Source organism: Salmo salar, chromosome 02 (genome assembly GCF_965601325.2).
Source record: "Salmo salar chromosome 02, fSalSal1, whole genome shotgun sequence".
Lineage (NCBI taxonomy): Eukaryota > Metazoa > Chordata > Actinopteri > Salmoniformes > Salmonidae > Salmo > Salmo salar.
The window spans coordinates 82,396,993-82,411,642 of record NC_138292.1 but is presented as its reverse complement, the minus strand read 5'-3'; the positions used below and the strand labels follow the sequence as shown (position 1 = coordinate 82,411,642).

Sequence of the window (14,650 nt, the reverse complement as noted above, 5' to 3'; positions counted from 1 at the left end):
GAAGAGTCTGATTCAGGGTGGGAAAACAGGAAGTGACGATAACGTTGGGTTTCTTATGTTTAGTGTTCTTGTAGGTCAGATGTCCAGTAGGGTGGAGAGAGGAGTGTACTTCTAATATATTACTTGTTCTCTAAAGAAAGCAATAGAAGTCTAGACTAGCCTGAGTGATTAAGGAGCAATGCTGAATCCTGGCCCATCTTATGGCTGATCGATCTAGACTAACGTGCGGTTAAGGCCGCCAAATATTTGGTATTGAACAGGAAATTACTGTCTTGTGACAAAACTAGATACTTTTCCCTCACTGGTTGCTTTGATGAAAGTAATTTTGTCCTTACACTGTACACAGACATTTACAATCGACATGAATATAAAACACAAAATTGTCCGCCTTTGGTCCTGGATATTTACTGGATTTGTAGACTTTTGTTCCAGCCCAACAGTAACAGACCTCATTACATAAGAAGCATTTTACAATTGTCATTTTTTTTAATCCTTCTTAAATGTTTATTAATGGGGCTAGGGGGCAGTATTTTCACGGACGGATAAAAAGCATACCCGATTTAAACTGGTTACTACTCTTGCCCAGAAACGAGAATATGCATATAATTAGTAGATTTGGATAGAAAACACTCTAAAGTTTCTAAAACTGTTTGAATGGTGTCTGTGAGTATAACAGAACTCATATGGCAGGCCAAAACCTGAGAAGATTCCATGCAGGAAGTGCCCTGTCTGACAATTTGTTGTCCTTCTGTTGCATCTCTATCAACATTACAGCATCTGTGCTGTTACGTGACACTTTCTAAGGCTTCCATTGGCTCTCTAAAGCATTCAGAAAGCGGAATGACGTGTCTCCTGTCTCTGGGCAAAGTACAGCAGCAGAGATGGTAAGTGGCCTGCCTGGGGACAGTGAGACTGAGATGCACGGTCACGAGACTTCTCCATTTTTTTCTTTCAGTCTTTGAATGAATACAACGTTGTCCGGTTGGAATATTATCGCTATTTTACGAGAAAAATTGCATAAAAATTGATTTTAAACAGCGTTTGACATGCTTCTAAGTACGGTAATGGAATATTTTGACATTTTTTGTCACGAACAAAACGGAGGTATTTGGATATAACTATGGATTATTTGGAACCAAAACAACATTTGTTATTGAAGTAGAAGTCCTGGGAGTGCATTCTGACGAAGAACAGCAAAGATAATACATTTTTTCTTATAGTAATTCTGAGTTTAGGTTGCCCCAAACTTGGTGGGTGTCAAAATAACTAGCCGTGATGGCCGAGCTATGTACTCAGAATATTGCAAAATGTGCTTTCGCCGAAAAGCTATTTTAAAATCTGACATAGCGTTTGCATAAAGGAGTTCTGTATCTATAATTCTTAAAATAATTGTTATGTATTTTGTCAACGTTTATCATGAGTAATTTAGTAAATTCACCGGAAGTTTTTCGTGCGTATGCTAGTTCTGAACATCACATGCTAATGTAAAAAGCTAGTTTTTGATATAAATATGAACTTGATTGAACAAAACATGCATGTATTGTATAACATGATGTCCTAGGAGTGTCATCTGATGAAGATCATCAAAGGTTAGTGCTGTATTTAGCTGTGGTTTTGGTTTTTGTGACATATATGCTTGCTTTGAAAATGGCTGTGTGATTATTTTTGGCAGGGTACTCTCCTGACATAATCTAATGTTTTGCTTTCGCTGTAAAGCCTCTTTCAAATGGTGTAAAATAGTCATATGTTTGAGAAATTGAAGTTATAGCATTTTTGAGGTATTTGTATTTCGCACCACGCGATTCCACTGGCTGTTGACTGGACGCTAACGTCCCACTGGCCCAGAGAGGTTAAAGTTGTCTTCATTAGTAGCTGTAGCCTAGCCGACTGTGCCGTTCTCTTAGGTTATAAGGTCAACAGGTGAATGACGTTCTGTTCTCTTAGGTTATAAGGTCAACAGGTGAATGACGTTCTGTTCTCTTAGGTTATAAGGTCAACAGGTGAATGACGTTCCTTACGTGGCCAATAGAAAGGAGGAGGAGCTGTAACCTCTAACATAAAAAAAAAAAATCTAACTCGACAAGTCAATTAAGAACAAATTCTTATTCACAATGACGGGTTAAATGCCTGTAAGATCGACAGATTTTTTTTTACCTTGTCAGCTCGGGGATTCGATCCAGCAACCTTTCAGTTACTGGCCCAACGCTCTAACCACTAGGTTACCTGCCGACCCCTACTTCACGTTCCCACTATGCACATAGAATAGGAAACTATGTGAATTATATTACCGTTACTGTATTATGTTAAAGAATTCAGACCAGCCTTACTGATTGAACTTTCATAAACTGCAATTCTCTATCACTGGGTTTTATCATGTGAAACTAAATAGGTAAATATATGGGTGTGTGGGAGGGAGGGAGAAGGTTGGTAGACGTATCTTATTCCATTTACTCCTGGTTGAATGATGCCTGAGTGGCTGTTCTAACAATATGTTCACATGTTTACACGAATAAAAAGGAGCCATATTCCAGGATGGGGAAAGGGAAGTGATATTAGACCTATGTTCGGTTTATTTATATAAATCTATACTCGACTACTCTGGCCTGGTCTGTGTTTGTTTTTTTGGGGGGGGGGGGGGTGAGTCAAAGCAGACGTTATTGCCTTGCTGAAAAAGTATAACCTTCACTAGCGGAGTACTCAGCTCTCAAACTACAAAGTACAGCTCAAACTACAAAACCCAGGGCAACTAACTGAACGTCGTGAAGGATCTAGCTACGCATGGTAGTTATTTGATACGTGGAACGTCGGACAGAGACTTGCTAGTAGCTACACAGCTAACTATAGCCATGGATCAGGTGAGTTATCTAGCTTGCTGTCTAGCAATGTTACTCGTTTATTCTGTTGTGGGTTCTGCTCTGACGATAGATTTACTTAAATTAAAATGTGCAGTGTCAAAATAATCCCCCATAGTTAGGGTAGCTATTTTATCATTAATCGCCATTTTATGCATCCGACCCTGGCTCTGACCGATTTACTAGTTATCTCGGCATTTAGCTTATTCCCCTGGAAGGTGGAACAGATTCTCACTCACTATCTGGCCTAGTGGCAAAGACAGAAGCCCCATTTAGTTCAACTATTTATTTTCTTAAAATCAGAAAAAAGCCTAGCCTTAACAACACTGCTAACCCTAACCTTTAATTAAAGGCGCTACACCTAATTTATCCCCTATGTGGAAGCTAGGTGAATTACAACAGCACGAGGCTTCATTCAAAACAAATCTCCTCCTCCCTTTTCCACTGTAACATGGCGGAGACTTGCTCTTGAGCCTTTTCCTTTCGGTTTTGGTCCACCAGCTGCAAACATCTGTTATTGAAAATATATTTCACAGCGATTTCGATTGTAAAATGATTCCCTACGTTATTCAGTGCTTGTATTCAAGCACAAACTGAAATTGAGCAAACAGTGTTGAATTTTACCAACCAGGAAAGGACTATTTCTACATTGGGCGCTTGACCCGATTTCCACTATATAACACAAACACAAAACAGCTTTCCCATTTTGACAACAGATGCAGGACGGGTGGGAGAAATTAATAGGCGAATATCACAGCCAATCACAACACTGGCGGGTAAGTAATACTGTGAAACACTATCATTCCACTATTACTGCAGATATACGAAGGACATTTTCACAAATTAGAATGCAAAAAAATATGTGTAGCACCTTTTAAGACCAAAACCCAAGTGTTTGTTTTCATACATTTCTATGATCTACCCTTTGACTTTGCAGCTTGGCCATCTAGTGGGAAAGGGAGAGGCTATACGGACACGCCTGCTGCCCAAATTAATGATGTATGTCATGCAGCTGAAAGTCGTGGAGACGATTTGATTCGGGTTCAGTCAGGCGTCCTGAAGAGCCCTTCCCCACTTCCCAGCAAGCTCGTTTCTGCCCGCTAGCTGGCAACAACAACATGGCGCTAGTTAAAACTTGTCACAGAAAGTAATGTTTATTTTGATGGGTGAGGGAGAAATAGCTTGTGGTAGTAACCTGGATGTCACCATGACCAATTAGCTAATGTATCGACAAGCCGGTGTGAATCAGTAGTGCAACGGGGCTGTTTGGAGGTGCTTGATAGCAGCTTACATGAGAAATAACTTGTTATAGTGGTTGTAAACCACCTGGATATCACCGTGATAGTCTACTGCTCAGTCGGGAGAGTTTCCTTTGCAAGCCGGTAACACGAAAACACATGTGGCAGTGTCCTCCTGCTGACCGCAGAAAGGAGAGAGAGGGAAGTAGCTAGATACTGTAGCCAGTATCATGCCAGGGTGAAGTGCATTTATTGTAATGATTTTTACTGAAAATGTAAAACTACGGCATTAACGTCTATTCAAATAAATAAATACTAACAATTACTCTGATTTAAAAAACGGAATGATTCTGAACACGCTCCCAAGTCCCAACTTCAACAGACAAGTTTCAAATTCTGTCTGACGTTGCTACCCACAACTACAAACTAGCTAGCTGGGAAGGGCTCATCAGGACGGCTGACTGAACAGAATCTGTTTGTCTCCACTCAAATCTCGCAGTGGAAACGCGAACGTCAACTAGCCTATTGTATAACTCAGGACAACTTTAGAGCTCCATTTTGTCCCACAGTGCTAGAGTCAATAGAATACCCCTAAATGACCGTTTGAAAATGACTAATACAACCAAGCTTTTGTTTGGCTACAGTGTCATCAAAGATGGTTTAGTATGAAGATATGTAGAAACTGCTTCTCCACTAGAAATCCCTGATCATGCTTATAGACGATATCATGGCGTTGTTGGCTACCTAACCTCATGTGCAGAAGCACATCATCAAAGCATTGAGATGCAGTAAATTCTGTGGTGAGTGTCCAGGGGGGCTGTATGGAACGTGAATTATCATTAAACATTCCTCCCCTCCTGTGGTTTCCAGGACAATGCTAGCCCGCATCCCTCCGCCCTCCCAGAATCCCCGTGTAGTGCCTCTTCTGGTAGCGCCTTACTGCTGGGTCTGAAGAGGGTGACTGTGCGGCTGGTCGACTGCAGGAAAACAACGGGGCTGAGTGGAACTACGAGACGAGGAGACAAGGAGGAAGAGGGAGATTTGACTGATCAAAGTAAAAGACTGCTGGGTCTGAAGAGGGTGTCTGTGCGGCTGGTCGACTGCAGGAAAACAACGGGGCTGAGTGGACCTGTGAGAGGAGGAGGAGGAGAAGAAGATGACGACGAGGGAGATTTGACTGATCAAAATAAGTAGGATGTTTATGTAGGAGCAGAATGTGTTTACTTTGGACTTCAACTTACACATTATTAATAACTTGAAGAAGATGCAGAAGAAGCAGCTGCTATCCTACTAGGAGCATGAAAAACGACTCATCTCCTGGCGGCACACATTGAAAATAAAATGTTTTTGTAATAAATATTCTGCACTGGCATTTGAACAAAATACAAATATTCTGACCATTATGAAAAACTTCATTGTGTAGTAGATCATAAATAATCCTTAAATGTGATTAGGAAGTGGAATCTGGACCAGTGGTGAGAATTCTCATTGAACATAAACATGATTAGGAAGTTGAATCTGGACCAACAGATCTTACAGGAAGTACAGGTCGTAAAAACATTGTCTTGAGACACCATGACACGTCAAGACATTAGAAAACGATATTTAGAGAAGTGTCTTCAAGACATTTTCTAGGCTCTTCCCGACAGCTAAAGGGATTCTCTACTTTACGCTCAGTCTCTGCTCTACTCATTTGGCTAATCAGAGAACAGGCTACTCTGGAAAGAATTGTTAAATCAAAGCTCAATCAATGTCCTCAAGATCACATAATGATAGAATTCTACATAACAGAACCGAATATAAACAGAACACAAAGAGACTGTGTGTGTGTGTAAAGTAGAGAAACCCGTACATCCACATGCGCAGAAGCTTCAGGACATTTAGCTGTCGGGAAGAGGGGTCCAGAAAAGTCAGACCTGTAGCCACTCCGTTTTTTATATTAGTGGTTTGAGAGATGCCATAAAATGTTTTAAGACATACATTTTGAAGACATGTCTTGAGACATAATGGCATCTTAAGATGTCTTTAAAAAAGTATATGTCTTGGAAGTGTCTCAAGATGTCTCAACTTGTGATGGCTGGGTATGTAGTTTTCTAAACGATCAGAAGCACATTTTCGCAGTCTTCACTTTGGACTTCCATAGTCCGATTGTGTTAGAAAACCATGTTGGTGAAAGGTGGTAATAAAGGGAACAAAGACGGTGTGATGAACATTTCCATATCTTCTGTCGGTGGCTTTTATCCTTTTATGGAAATAGGGAGAACGTGCATTTTATAGCTAATAAAAGTCTTGAACAAATTGTTGACAGTTCTGAATAACTTAAACATCAGCTCTTTGCTGTATTCGTTGAGTCTTTCTCTAGTCATGTTTTTAAAAGTTTTGAAATCTCACAATATCCACTTTGCTGTGCGTTCGAGGTTTCTTTTTACAGTCTATGGCTCGTGGAAACTGCAGACACAGTGATCTGAGCTATCTGATTGGCCAGTGGTAGGCCTATAGGTGCACTTGATTTGCTCTCTGGGCCTGTCAGGTAGGCATATTTCTACCTTCAAACACATTAAATGGTTAAAAATGGGAACACTTTGCCTTCCCTGTGCTAGGGCTGTTGAATTTGGGTGCACATACAACCAACAGTGCGCAACGAATAAAAAATAAATAGGAACAGGTTTTATCTTAGTTTTTTTTTACAGAAATGTTTAGTGATCAACTAGGAATGCCTTGGAGATCGACCAGTCGGTGACCACTGTAGTAAGATGTTCTCTCAATTGGCAAGTCTGAAAAGACACCAGCGGAGACGCACACTGGAGAGAAGCCATACCACTGCTCTGACTGTGGAAAGAGTTTTGCTGACTCAAGAAGCCTGAGACTTCACCAGACAACACACACTGGAGAGAGTTTTTCACAATCAAGTGAGCTTAAGGTTCACCAGCATAAGATATCAACTTAAGAAACACAGAGGAGAAGCCTTACTTCTGCTCTGGATGTGGGAAATGCTTTTCACAATCATAAGCATTAAAGACAAGAGAACACACAGTGGAGAGAAGCCTTAACACTGCTCAGGCTGGAAAGAGTTTTTCACAATCAAGTGGGCTTAAAGGTCACCAGCGAACACACACGGGTGGAGAAAAAAATATGACATTAAACACCAGTTTTCCCTTTTAAAAAGTTTAACTACAGACCCCTCAGAGCTTTTTACAGTAATGTTTTCCTCATTGAAATAAGAGCCATGTTTATACCTGGTGCTATCATGTGTTTCCTTTGTCCTGAACTTGTCCACATTCTGATTTGTGTCCACATTTACACAGACAAGTAAAATAACTGATTAGCAGCAACATTTCCTGAGGTAGTTTGGGACAAATTGATTGGCTGGATCAAAGCTTACTGACAGGCCAGTGGGCAGGGTTTACAGGTGAGCGTGAAATAAGAAAAGGAGTGTCTGCGGAGCTGACTTTTACGGGATCTTTAGTCCACTGGATCCTGATGCTTTACACTATATATTCTCTGTTCTCTATTACACAGGTGGCAAACGGGGGGCGAGTGTCTGTGTGTTATCACTCCTGCCTTGTACTTAATTAATAAATTAAGGTCACTGATTAGTAAGGAATTCCCCTCACCTGGTTGTCTAGGGCTTAGTTGAAAATAAAAACCAAAAACCAGCAGACACTAGAACCTCTATGGAATGAGTTGGACACCCCTGGTCTACTACGTGTAAAGAACAAACAACGGGTGGTTCTCCTTTGATGAATGGTGCTCCTTTAATGAAGTTAGATCAAAGCTGAATGGTGCTCCTTTAATGAATGGTGCTCCTTTAATGAAGTTAGATCAAAGCTGAATGGTGCTCCTTTAATGAATGGTGCTCCTTTAATGAATGGTGCTCCTTTAATGAAGTTAGATCAAAGCTGAATGGTGCTCCTTTAATGAATGGTGCTCCTTTAATGAAGTTAGATCAAAGCTGAATGGTGCTCCTTTAATGAATGGTGCTCCTTTAATGAATGGTGCTCCTTTAATGAAGTTAGATCAAAGCTGAATCCATGTCTGCAAGATCACATGATACACAGCAAAATACACAGGTAGGCTTTGGTACAGTAACACCATCTGCTCTAAAATTCACTGTACATCATTCAAAACAACACTGTACATAACTGCATGGTTGGTATGCAGATGCTGCATGCATGTTTTACACATAAAACTTGAATTATAATTCACCATTGAATGCGGTGGTGTTTTGGCTTACAGTAATGTTATACTACGCTGCTATTATATTTCTATGTATGTATGTAGTTCTGTCCTTGAGCTGTTCTTGTCTATTAATGTTCTGTATTATGTCATGTTTCATGTTCTGTGTGGACCCCAGGAAGAGTAGCTGCTGCTTTTGCAACAGCTAATGGGGATCCTAATAAAATACCAAATATACACAGGTTGAAACCAACAAGCTTGTCAGTTCCAATCCCAGTCACACCTTTTGTTTTCCAACTTGATCGAACATTCGTAACTAATCCCATGTCAAATCTACTGCTGTTCTAATCTACCTTCTGACTGGCGCTGGGATAGGGAGGCTAAGGTCACAGGTTATAATCTTGCTGATGCCCAATCTCAAAACGATTTATCAGTTCGTCATTGCGGTAAAAACACATTTCACTCATATTGTTAGTCAATGTCTTTTTTTTATTTATTTACAATTTGGGAGTAATAGATAACTGAATAACTCTACATGTACACCGGCACAGCAATAAAGAAAATGTAGTCTTTTGAGGAAACCCGAAACGACAAGATACTATTCCCATAGGACTCTGGTCAGATGTAGTGCACTATATGTCCTTGAGAATAGGGTTTCATTTGGGACTACGACTGTATCTTTATATATATGTCCTAGAGAATAGGGTTCCATTTGGGACTACGACTGACTATGGCTTTATATATGTCCTAGTGAATAGGGTTCCATTTGGGACTAGGACTGATTATAGCTTTATATGTTCTAGTGAATAGGGTTCTATTTCAGACTACGACTGCAGCTTTATATATAAACACATACTACCGTTCAAAAGTTTGGGGTCACTTAGAAATGTCCTTGTTTTTGAAAGAAAAATACATTTTGTCCATTAAAATAATATCAAATTGATCAGAAATACAGTGTTGACATTGTTAATGTTGTAAATGACTATTGTAGCTGGAAACGGCTGATTTTGTATGGAATATCTACAGAGGCCCATTATCAGCAGCCAATCACCCTGTGTTCCAATGGCACGTTAGAGCCAGTTTGCGCTGTTCTGTGAAAGGAGTAGTACACAGTGTTGTACAAGATCCTCAGTTTCTTGGCAATTTCTCACTTGGAATAGCCTTCATTTCTCAGAACAAGAATAGACTGACGAGTTTCAGAAGAAAGTTTGTTTCTGGCCATTTTGAGCCTGTAATCGAATCCACAAATGCTGATGCTCCAGATTATCAACTAGTCTTAAGAAGGCCAGTTTTATTGCTTCTTTAATCAGGACAACAGTTTTCAGCTGTGCTAACATAATTGCAAAAGGGTTTTCTTATGATCAATTAGCCTTTTAAAATGATAACCTGGGATTAGCTAACACAACGTGGCATTGGAACACAGGAGTGATGGTTGCTGATAATGGGCCTCTGTACGCCTATGTAGATATTCCATTAAAAAAAAAAAGAAAAAAAAGATCCAGATCCATCTGCACAATGTGTGCCTGAATACCTCCGGGGGTAGGAAGGAAGATCTGATCACAATGTGTCTTTTGATTGTTTACACCCGTCTTAAAATGTGGTCACAATCAGAATGTGGACAAGATCAGGACAAAAGGATGCATGTTAGAACCTGGTATAAAACAGATATTTAGAAACATCCTAAATGTTTAATCAAGTCAACAACATAACAATTCAGCTTGTAAATGCTGGGGGGAGGGGGCGCGAAATCTAACAAATCAGGGTCAACACATTCTGAAATAATTTCAAGAAATATAGCTTTGAAATTGGCACCATGTTACAACACTCAGCAACGAACAACCCATATTAATAACAATATAGAATAATAATAATAATATAAGCCATTAACCCTTTACACTCATACCCGTATAGAGGTTGAAATTAGAACGCAATGGCTGTTCAGTAACATGTTATCAATGTGGCCTAATGTACAGAAAATATAAAATCGACAGTAATATTTGGATTCAGTCTTGTGTCAGGTGAACTGTTGTGTCCTCAACTTTTTTCTTTCAATTGCTACCATGCTGTTCATATTTAATCTGTAAGACATTTCCATTTTACCCTAAGTCTGGTGTGATTGGTTGATGGACAGGTCATTCAACCCCGAGGCCTAGGGTGATTGGTCGCTCGAGGGCTGGAGTATCTCCTACATGTGTTTTCATGTGTTTTACCAGGCACCTATGATAGGAGAACCTCTCACCACATGGATCACACCTATAGGGCTTCTCTCCTGTATGTGTTCTCATGTGTGTAGCCAGAGTATCTGACCTGGGAAACCTCTTTCCACACTGACCACAGCTGTAAGGCTTCTCCCCAGTGTGTGTAAGCTGGTGCTTCTTCAGTGCCCCGGAGCGAGCAAAGCTCCTCCCGCACTCAGAGCAGTGGTAAGGTTTTTCCCCGGTGTGCGAGCGATGGTGTAGAGTCAGGCTTCCCGATTCGGCAAAGCTCTTCCCACACTGGTCGCAGACGTATGGTTTCTCTCCTGTGTGTGTCCGCTGGTGTGTTTTGAGCTGAGTCAGGGTGAGGAAGTTCTTGGGACAGTCGGCGCAGTGGTGAGTCTTCTCACCGTTGTGTGTTCTCATGTGTGCATTGTAGATGTCTAGAGAGTAGTAGCCCTTACCACACTGCGGGCAGAGGTGAGACCTCACTTTAGCATGCGTCTGTTGGTGTACTTTCAGGTGGCCCATTTGGGAGAAACTCCTCCTGCACTGGGAGCATTGGTAAGGCTTCTCTCCAGTGTGAGTCCGCTGGTGTGCTTTAAACGTGGCCCTGTGGCTGAACGTCTTCCCACAGTGGGAGCACTGGAAAGGTTTCTCTCCTGTGTGAATCCTCTCGTGGCTTTTCAAGCGTGATTGTTGGCGGAAGCGCTTCCCACACTGGGAGCAGAGGTGAGGTTTCCCTCCGGTGTGGATTCTCTGGTGAGTTCTGAGGTCTGCCAACGAGGTGAAACTCTTCTCACACTGATCGCAGCCATAATTTGTTTCTCCAGTGTGGAACCGCTGGTGTAATTTCAGACTATATTTTGAAGAAAATCTTTTCTCACACAGTAAGCAGCTGTAAGGCTTCTCTTCTGTGTGGGTTCGCTTGTGCGATAACAGCTGACTTGAGGTACAAACGCTTATCCCACAGTCTGAACAGCTATAAGGCTTCTCACCTGTGTGTTTTCGCAGGTGTATTTTAAACTGGCTTGAATAACGAAAACTCTTCCCACATTGATCACAGTTATAAGGTTTCTCTCCTGTATGGATTCTCTGGTGTTTTTTTAGTTCTGATGAAGATTTGCAACTCTTCCCACAGTCAGAGCAGCGGTGATGTTTCATCCCTGTGGGTCTCCATTCATGTTTCTCAAGGTGTTCTGATCTGGAAAGACTTTTCTCTGCCTTATCAGCATCAGGATGTTTTTTAGGCGCTCCAGAGGAACCAGGATAGTCACGTCTCTTTCCTGTGTAAATGAAACAATTTATAAAACAGTGAATACAGTGTAAGTCTTCATCATAAACTATCAGTCCTAGAGAAGTTGAATCACACAGCTGTGTTGTCAAAAAAATATTGCTTCCTCCTCTAGACCACATTATTAAAACACCAACACACCCCTTAATAACCCTCCAGACCAGATTATTAATGCACCAACACACCCCTTAACCCTCCAGACCACATTATTAACACACCACTTAACCCCCACGCCACTAAAACCTCCTACTTACTTTGATCAGTCAAATCTCCCTCTTTTTCTCCTCCTCTCACAGTTCCACTCAGCCCGGGTGTTTTCCTGCAGTCATCCAGCCACACAGATGCCCCCCACAGTAAAGCACTACCGGGAGAGGCACAACCCAGGGACTGGAGGGAGGAAGGCGGCAAAGTAGGCTTGTCCTGGAAATCCCCAAAAATAGAGACAGAAATAGAGACTAGATGAAGCAGGGAGGAAAACACTCCTGCCTGTAAAGAAGTGGTCACCATGCCGGTACCATCAGTCAAGTAAAAAAAAAGCACATTATTTTAATTTATGCTCAGCTGTGCCTCGCAAGTAATACAACAACTGATCTATTTGATCAAAGCTCAAGTTTTGAAATATAATATGGTCTGAGAAGAACAATATTGGCAGGCCAAACATAGCCAATATGCTGTGATAATGTATTAAGTCTCCTGCACAGACTACAGAACTGGTTTTATTAGGTTCATGTTGCACAGGCGGACATTATTCTTGGGCAGGTTTAAAAAAAATCTGAGCACTAGATCTCGGCTGGCATTTTAGCACTGAACGTGATCTTGACTCAGAAAAGGAAGGTGGGAATTTTGAAATCTCAAGTCTTTCCTTGATTCCTCAATCGGGCTATTCTGCCTCCTCATAAAGCATCGGAGGAGAAGGTCCAAGAGGAGGAACCTCAGATATTCTCCTCCAATGTATGTACAGTATAGAAGGACTCTGAATCAAGAAGAATCCAAGACAGACTGTTGAGAATCAGAAATACTTTCCGACTGGGATGTACTCACACCACTCTCCCTCTGCTCTGGAGTGTGGCTCTCTGGAGATGACTCCGCCTCCAGCCTGTTGCTAGGAAACCAATCCTTGTCCTGCATGTCCCATTCCTCGCCGCAGGTTGTAGCATCATCATCATCAGACTGGCTGGGACTCATGGGTGCCACAGTAGATTCTTCATGTATCTTTCTGATATCATCTTTCAGTCGGAGTAACCAAGACATTCCCTGCTCCTCCGAATTGACTGAATCTGCATTTTCCCACATTTCCTCCATGATTTTACGTCGCAATGAGCGATGGTGCTTTCCTTTAACTTGGGAGACATCAATTCCACAACGTTCACACAGGTAAAGTATATTGTCCTTAGTTAGAGTAAATAAACGCTGTTCAATTTCATCCAACAATGTTTCCTTCTCTCCACTCATGTTGTCCTGCTGTTGGGAACAACAACAATGCAGTCAATGGCAAGACAGCAGGAAGTCCATACACTTTAGATGACCTGTAGTAGAAGAAGACAGCAGGAAGTCCATACACTTTAGATGACCTGTAGTAGAAGAAGACAGCAGGAAGTCCATACACCTGTACTAGAAGAATGATACATTACACAGTATTGACAGTGTAATATGATTATTTACAACATTTACAAGTGTTCTCTTCTCATCACCTAATGCAACTACTGTAGACCTAGGTGTAGGCTGATCCTAGATCAGCCACAATAGGCTGCCACTATTTGTGAGATTCAGATGTTTGGTTGGAATTTTTTGGTGGCGTCGCAAAATGACAATTAAGAAGAAATGCCAAGTTTGTCGACTACACAACGAAGGGACTTGTTTAATAGATTCTTCATGTCAAGGTAAGTGAGTGTCCAAGACCCCTTTATATGAGAGAGCAGTATTTCCTTAGTCTCTATGTTTATGTAATGTTTTCACTATTAACGTTAGTCTCCTAGTCCACAAGAACCGTTCGCCTGCTAACGGTAGCTAGCAGCAACGTTAGCTTCCCCGGCAACGGACCCTCTAGCAGCAACGTTAGCTTCCCTGGCAACGGACTCGCGTGACGTTTTGATAACAGTGTAAATCTCTCTAGGACAAGAAGACTTGTTTGGCCGCTAGGTTTTATGTGTATTGTGACTCATACGGTGGTACTCTAGCTAATCTTACTTAAAAGTAGTTGGCAACACCCATGTCACGTCAATATTGCCGCAACCAAATCAGCTGCTTGCGGCATTTCACAACTTCGTTTAAAGGCATCGACATGAAAATAAAACTGTATGGTTGATATGACCTACTCATCTTTGCAACGGCGCATTATCTGCCTAGCTAACGTGTAAAGCTAAGTTCACCAAGGACTAGTTAGTAACAACAATGTTTGTGTGACAGTCACACTGCCGTGTTTATTTGCGCGTCACAAAACTGGAATTGGTATTGTCATATGAAAGCTGTAAACCCAGCTACGTCGTTCATAGGTGCACAAAAACATCAGGTTGTAGAACATAAAAGTTAGCCAACTTACCAGGTACCTTGTATAAAACAGCTAACGTTAGGTAGCTACCAAGCGTCTGCCCACCGTTTTTTTTTCCCCTTGTGGAAAAGGTAGATAGCTAGCTAGCCATATCTCTTCAGTTTCAGCTAATGATCCTTTACGTCAAAACAAAGTTAACCTGTGGATATTGTATTTTGTTGATTAAGATGAGAATATATCGCTTGTATGCTACTATCTTTCGCAGCCACTTCCGCTTTGACTGACGTTGTTACGTTCAGTCACGCAGGCCACGGCAATCGAGTATCGACATAGAATATTAAACTATTTTGACTAAATACATGGATGAAGCTTCGTGTAACTGTAATCTTACACTTCAGGTAAAAGTT

General features: G+C 41.3%; 2 protein-coding genes across 3 annotated transcripts; one reads left to right on the top strand and one right to left on the bottom strand.

Moving 5' to 3' along the window:
- Positions 1-2,637: 2,637 nt before the first annotated feature.
- On the top strand, positions 2,638-6,981 carry LOC145864012 (uncharacterized). Of its 2 annotated transcripts, XM_082968846.1 has the most exons (3): positions 2,638-2,855; positions 3,569-3,628; positions 4,961-6,656. In XM_082968846.1, the coding sequence occupies exons 1-3, from the start codon at positions 2,847-2,849 to the stop codon at positions 5,282-5,284; spliced, it is 393 nt and encodes a 130-aa protein (XP_082824972.1). In that variant the 5' UTR covers positions 2,638-2,846; the 3' UTR covers positions 5,285-6,656. The 2 variants fall into 2 exon arrangements, with proteins under 2 accessions (XP_082824972.1, XP_082824975.1); XM_082968849.1 differs by lacking the exon at positions 3,569-3,628 and having other exon boundaries at positions 4,961-6,981.
- Positions 6,982-8,734: 1,753 nt separating this feature from the next.
- LOC106564039 (uncharacterized) lies at positions 8,735-14,526 on the bottom strand. Its single transcript, XM_082968756.1, has 3 exons — positions 12,797-14,526; positions 12,010-12,175; positions 8,735-11,747 (listed from the first exon to the last, which is right to left on the bottom strand). The coding sequence occupies exons 1-3, from the start codon at positions 13,205-13,207 to the stop codon at positions 10,399-10,401; spliced, it is 1,926 nt and encodes a 641-aa protein (XP_082824882.1). The 5' UTR covers positions 13,208-14,526; the 3' UTR covers positions 8,735-10,398.
- Between the last annotated feature and the right edge of the window lie 124 nt (positions 14,527-14,650).